At 48.7% G+C, this 7,127-nt stretch overlaps 1 protein-coding gene across 1 annotated transcript in view; it reads right to left on the bottom strand.

The window, feature by feature from the left end:
* RUSC1 (RUN and SH3 domain containing 1) overlaps positions 1–6,649 on the bottom strand; it is a 15,016-nt gene extending 8,367 nt beyond the window's left edge. Inside the window, exons 1-2 of the mRNA XM_018565226.1 lie at positions 6,558–6,649; positions 2,292–4,063 (exon numbers count right to left, since the gene is read on the bottom strand). Coding sequence (XP_018420728.1) covers positions 2,292–3,864 — 1,573 coding nt within the window. The 5' untranslated portion in view covers positions 3,865–4,063; positions 6,558–6,649. The remainder of the gene's footprint in view (positions 1–2,291; positions 4,064–6,557) is intronic.
* Positions 6,650–7,127: the final 478 nt, after the last annotated feature.

Here is a 7,127-nt window from a genome sequence, read left to right on the forward strand (position 1 = left end):
GGGGGGGGGAGACGGGACAGTTAGTATGAGAAGTGAGAAGACACCATGAGAATGAGAAGATACAACATCCCCCCCCCCCATAATGGTCACTACAGGGGGCATGGTCAGTGCACCTCCCCTGATGCCTGTAGACTCCAGCTTTCATCCTGATTCCTGACATCCCTCTACCATCCTAGTAGGTTCTTCTGCCAAAACGGTCAACCATCTTGGTGGAAACACTCAGCCATGTCCTCACCTACAGTACCCAAACTGGCATATCACCAACCGCCATCCAGACTTAATATGGAGGACAGTCCACCGCCTCACATGCCTACAGCCTCCACCTAACCTTCGCCCATCTAACCTCAACATCCATCTTCTATCCAGAGAGCCTCCACCTTGAATCAGCCTGCGCTCCTCTAACCAGAATAACTTTATCTACCTGTGTATCAGCCCCCATTTTGCAATTGTTCTTCTCCAGAGTGCCTCCATCTTGTAATAGGCCATCTACAGACAGGCTCCATCTGGCAATTGGTTATCTGCGGACAGCCTACATGAAAGTGGTCATCTCAGGACAGCCAAAAGCTTGTAATTGGTCGTCTTTGGATAGCCACCATCTTGTAGTTGGTCATCTCTGGGCAGCCACCATCTTGTAGTTGGTCATCTCTGGAAAAGTCACCATGTTGTAGTTGGTCATCTCTGGACACTCACCATGTTGCAGTTGGTCATCTGTGGACAGCCTCAATCTTGTAATTGGTCATCTGTGGACAGCCACCATCTTGTAGTTGTTCATCTCTGGGCAGTCACCATCTTGTAATTGGTTATCTTTGGATAGCCACCATCTTGTAATTGCTCATCTCTGGGCAGTCACCATCTTGTAATTGGTCATCTTTGGATAGGCACCATCTTGTAGTTGGTCATCTCTGGGCAGCCACCATCTTGTAGTTGGTCATCTCTGGAAAAGTCACCATGTTGTAGTTGGTCATCTCTGGACACTCACCATGTTGCAGTTGGTCATCTGTGGACAGCCTCAATCTTGTAATTGGTCATCTGTGGACAGCCACCATCTTGTAGTTGGTCATGTCTGGGCGGTCATCATCTTGTAATTGGTTATCTTTGGATAGCCACCATCTTATGGTTGGTCATCTCTGGACAGTCACCATCTTGTAATTGGTCATCTGCGGACAGCCTCCATCATGTAGTTGGTCATCTCTGGACAGTCACCATCTTGTAATTGGTCATCTGCGGACAGCCTCCATCATGTAGTTGGTCATCTCTGGACAGTCACCATCTTGTAGTTGGTCATCTCTGAACAAGTCACCATGTTGTAGTTGGTCATCTGTGGACAGCCACCATCTTGTAGTTGGTCATCCCTGGACAGTCACCATCTTGTAATTGATCATCTGCGGATAGCCTCCATCATGTATTTGGTCATCTCTGGAAAGTCACCATCTTGTAGTTGGTCATCTCTGAACAAGTCACCATGTTGTAATTGGTCATCTGTGGACAGCCACCATCTTGTAGTTGGTCATCTCTGGACAGCCTCCACCTTGTAATTGGTCATCTGTAGACAACCACCATCTTGTAGTTGATCATCTCTGGACAGTCACCATGTTGTAGTTTGTCATCTCTGGACAGTCACCATGTTGTAGTTGGCCATCTGTGGACAGCCTCCATCTTGTAATTGCTCATCTCTGGACAGCCACCATGTTGTATTTTGTCATCTCTGGACAGCCTCCATCTTGTAATTGGTCATCTCTAGACAGCCGCCATATTGCTGGCCCAGCACCCTTCACTTAAACCACTTCACCTTTCCAGGTCTCTTGTCCTACAACCGGAGCTTCCATTTTGTAACTTGCGTTTCCAACTTGTGCTTAGGTCTTGCCGCGGTCCTGCTTTGTTTCCACCACATCTACATATGAAATGAATGGGGAAAATGATTTCTGATTGGTTCGTTTTGACAATTTTGCATTTCCTGCAGAAGGCTGGTAGCCTCAGAGAGTGGTGTGGGTGCAACCATTGTACAATGTTGCATCCTATCAGTGAGATATATTATTAGCAGTGACTGCCTGTTACGTCCTAGGTCTGGAGACTGTATATGATTTTGGTGCCTTTCCCCAGATGGAACCTTAGGATTGGCTATTTCCATCTCCAGGTGGATTGTGAAAGACCTGGAACCCAATTGGCACATTGTTAGGTGTAATATGTAGCCGTATTTCATGGCTGAGTGTTTTTACCAGTTGACCATCATTGTACAATCATATTTTTCCTAGGATTCCCCCTCCCCCCCATATTATCCACCATGGCCTTACCTTCTAGGCCCCTGCGGTCACCACCGTCTGCCATTCCTCGCCAGTGCACCCCAGCCATGTTGTCCTCGTTTCTGGTGTACATGTTGTTGATGGATATGGGTGGACATTGCTTCCCCATCTTCACCGTCATGGCTGACAGTGTGCCGGGTCGGTGATCATTTCGTGCCCACAGTTTATGTGGGGCTTCCGGTGTGTCCAGCTGTAGCTTCATATCGGGTTTCTGAATTCCCCTCACTGGCCCGTTGTTGCCCTCTTGTAATCCTTGTTCCCGCTCATCGCTCTCTCTCGTGGAGTCTTGGAGGTTCCTCTTGTCTATGAAATAAGGGGAACTTTTTTGCAACTCTGTTTTTAGCTGTACCTCTGCAGGGTCTGTGACCCCCTCAGCTGAATCTTGGGGCCCCTTGGCCACGGTGCTGGGAGCTTTTGCCTGTTGACTGATTTGCTTGTTGACAGAATTGCGATATCTCAGTTCCCTGAAGGTGGTGACCTCTTTTCCTTCTGGTAGAGGTTGAGCTTGGGGCATCACCAGCCCATGGTAGAAAGCTGAGGCTGTGAGTTCATTGACAGGCGGGTGCTCAACATCGGGAGAAAAAACTATAAGCCAATCGCTTTTGTCTTTCTTCGGCTGTGGAAGACCCCCGCTCTTCCGCCTTTTTTGGGCAAGTTCATGGAAGGAGGTGATCGTCTTCTTTGGGGTTTCTGTAGAAGAATCTTCTGGCGCAGAGAGGCTTGGAAGAAGGTCTCCATCCAAAGGCCATTGGGGAACACTTGTTTGGTTTGCATTGGCAATGTCCTCTTTTTCTACAGTGTCTGGTTGAGGCTTTGGACTCACGATGGCATCCACATCCACGTAGGCATAACACATTGATAGTTGACCAGGTTGCTGAATGTCTGGGAAGGCATTGCAATTGCTGTCTAAGTCCGTATCTGAGCTCCAGTCAATGAATGGGACATCTTCCATATCCATGTTGTTGTTGATTGTGTTCTCTGGCATCTTTGCCCTCAACTCAGAAGCCAGTGCATTGTTGGCCGTTGGGTGTGAAGCATCTATGGAGTCATTGAGGGCAGGAAAAGGTGAGTTCTCTGTCTCCACATCAAGAGGAATAATGTCCGGCTGCTGGTCTGGTGTTTCCAGGCCATCTTGAGCATACTCCTTGTAGTATATAGACACTGGGGAATCATCCAACGTGAAATCGGAAGAGCTGCTGCTGTCTGTCGATGGACATGACGGAGAGAGGGGGCTAAGTGGCAGCTCATCTGGAGACAGATAATCATCACACATAATGGTCTCCAGATTCTCATTTGACCTGTACTTTATGGTCTCTGCATGGCTGGAATGATGGTCACAGCACTGGCATGGCACAGTTGGATCATTGGAATTGGCGTCCACCAGTACCATATCTGAAGTGTCTTTATAGTGGTGTTGATGGGCAGGCACATCTTTTAGACCCGTGCCCTGACCCACCGGGCCTTCCATCATTTCAGGCCGCATCGACAGGTGAACCCCAAGAGACACATGCTGCAGGTGGACATAATTCAGGTTGCTGATGAGGGCTTTTCTAGAGGTCAGCATCTTGTGATCAGTCCCGAAGGCTCTAACTCAATGGAAATGTTGACCGAGCTTGGAGCTAGTCACCAAGAATCATTGTCATGGCGAAGAAAGTGGCCAAAGTCTCTACCCATGGATACTAGAGTCCTTCATCAGAGGAGCTGTCTCATAAAGAATGGGTTCTTTCTATCCAGAGAGGGAGTTTTGTTTCTTTTGGGACAACCTGCATGAGAGAAGACAAGAACCAGGCAGGTCCAACAGAGGTTATTCATCCTATCCCCATCATCAGGAACTACAAACACAGGACATCGTGGGGTAACGTCGTGTGACAAGACAAACGAAAACTACGGCTGGTGGACAAGATACAACTGCACGGAGGACCAAGACCAAATGGCATCTCCAAAACAAGGTGATACACAAGTGTGATGGTGTACAGACTAGGATATGAGTGGAAACCACAGAGACAACATTACGAGAAGAACATCAACTGATGACGTTGAAATGTTCACTGTCCTCGGTTCTCTACTTCCTAACTGTGTTTACAGTATTTTATCCCACAAGCTGTGATAGTTGAGGGTCACAGATGGTATATTTCCCAGAGTGGGACCCCATACCACCTTCTGTGCAATGATTTCCGACCCCTCAGCCTCCCATCTTCCACCCCGCCTAATCTGCATGAAAGTGTCTGAAGATGATGGGAAATGGGGAGGGCTGGTCCCGATGTCTCCTGCATGGTATTATTTCAGCAGATTGTACATGATTTCCTCTCCGCTCATTAATAATTCACAAGTTTCAGTTTATTAATAGTCAGATCTCCAGTGTGAACACCTCTCCGAAACCAGACACCATTGTTTCAACTGTTACCGGTCTATTGTAATTTCTGGATAACACAGAACTACCTCACCCTCACTGCTCCCTGGTGAGCTCTCTCTCTACTCTCTGCCTCACCCTCACTTCTCCCTGGTGAGCTCCCTCTCTTCCCTCAACCTCACCCTCACTTCTCCCTGGTGAGCTCCCTCTCTACCTCACTTCTCCCTGGTGAGCTCCCTCTCTTCCCTCTACCTCACCCTCACTTCTCCCTGGTGAGCTCCCTCTCTACTCTCTACCTCACCCTCACTTCTCCCCTGTGAGCTCCCTCTCTACTCTCTCTATCCCACCCTCACTTCTCCCTGGTGAGCTCCCTCTCTTCCCTCTACCTCACCCTCACTTCTCCCTGGTGAGCTCCCTCTCTTCTCTCTACCTCACCCTCACTTCTCCCTGGTGAGCTCCCTCTCTTCTCTCTACCTCACACTCACTTCTCCCTGGTGAGCTCCCTCTCTACCTCACCCCCATCCCCTCTCTTCCATTCCCTATTAACTCTTTAGGAAGGAAAAACATGTCATCTTAGTAACCTACAGGTATTGCGTCCCAGAAAAACTCTTCCCAGATTCAGTGACCCACCTCACACCCTTCACTGGATTCAGTGACCCTCCTTACTCTTTTCCCTGGAAAAGTGACCCATCCCACTCCCTTCCCTGAAACAGTGACCCATCTCATTCCCTTCTCCAGCACAATGACCCACCTCACCCTCTTCCCCAGACGCAGTGACCCTCCTCACACCCTTCACTGGATTCAGTGACCCACCTTACTCTTTTCCCTGGAAAAGTGACCCATCTCACTCCTTTCCCTGAAACAGTGACCCATCTCATTCCCTTCTCAAGCACAATGACCCACCTCATCCTCTTCCCTGGATCTAGCGACCCATCTCATTCCCTTCTCTGGCATAGTGACCCACCTCACTCCCTTCCCTGGATTCAGTGACCCTACCCAGCACCTTCCGTCACAGTAACCTACTTCACCCTTTCCCCAGCTCCAATGACCCACCTCACCCTTTTCCTAGATCCAGTGACCCACCTCACATTTTCCCTGGATCCAGTGACCCACCTCACCCCTTCCCTGGATCCAGTGACCCAAACTCACCCCCTTCACCAGATCTATTGATCCACCTCACCCATTCCCTGGATCCAGTGACCCACCTCACATTTTCCCTGGATCCATTGACCCAAACTCACCCCCTTCACCAGATCTATTGATCCACCTCACCCATTCCCTGGATCCAGTGACCCACCTCATCTTTTCCCTAGATCCAGTGACCCAAACTCACCCCCTTCACCAGATCTAATGTTCACCTCACTCACATTTCCGGATTCACTGACCCGTCTCCCCCTTCCCTGTGTTCTATTCTGACTCCTCCACTTCCTTCGGTGCAATGTCACCACCCACACATATAGGAACTACAACACCTGTCAGATACAGACTATCACACCAGCCATATCTCCCCTCTAGATACATGTCCTACTCCATGTAAACACCTCACATATGACATATACACAGGATGGAGCATACATGTTACCAGCACATGACATATAATACACTGGGATGTAAACATGTCACATATACAGCCTCTGATATGTACACGCAGGATGGACGATAACACAGAGCTCATGGTGTATATATATATAGATATATATTTATATATATCTATATATCACTCCCAGGATGTAAACATATCACACACATATTGTATCAGATCATAGACATGATGCAGCTGATGGGCGGTGAAGGGTTCGTTCTGTAGCTCTGCAGAATTTTGGGGGATCTCATTGTGCCATCCGTACATCCTGTCACCCCAAAACTCATTCATCCCCCCCACCCCAAACACATCACTCCCCCATCACCTTCACATCCAGCGGGTACCGCAGCATCCAGAATGAGGGTGGAGACATCTGCCTGCATCCAGGGGGAGGAGGGGAGGACAAGGCTGACATCAGCATCCGAGGAGGGGGGGAGGGGGTATACTCAGTTATCAGCTGACGGATGTGAATTCCCCGGATGGATCTCAGTGCAGACAATCAAGTCATCCTAAGATTACCCGGCCAGGCCAGAGGAAGGCAAACACACAGCCCTATCCTAGCTGCCTAAACACAGAGTGGCAATGGGGGAGCCGGAGGAGGGGCAGTGCTACAAACATCCATTATCCCCATCCGTCTTCTTCATCCATCTTCTTCATCGAATTTTCGATTTGCATTGGTGAGCTCCAGATGATTGCCATTCGGGTCCAGGCTTTAGTTTTATACATATTTGGGTCACATTGTTGCCGCTACGAATATTCGTTCTTATTATAGAATATTATATACAAATAATACTAAAACTGAGGCTCCAAGAGCCGAATGAAGTCCCAATTTCCCAATAGCATCCGAGAGCTCCCCAATGCCATTCGGGTCTGGGAGCCTCAGCTTTAGTAATAT

Source organism: Nanorana parkeri, unplaced genomic scaffold (assembly GCF_000935625.1).
Source record: "Nanorana parkeri isolate BGI_ZX_2015 unplaced genomic scaffold, ASM93562v1 scaffold823, whole genome shotgun sequence".
Lineage (NCBI taxonomy): Eukaryota > Metazoa > Chordata > Amphibia > Anura > Dicroglossidae > Nanorana > Nanorana parkeri.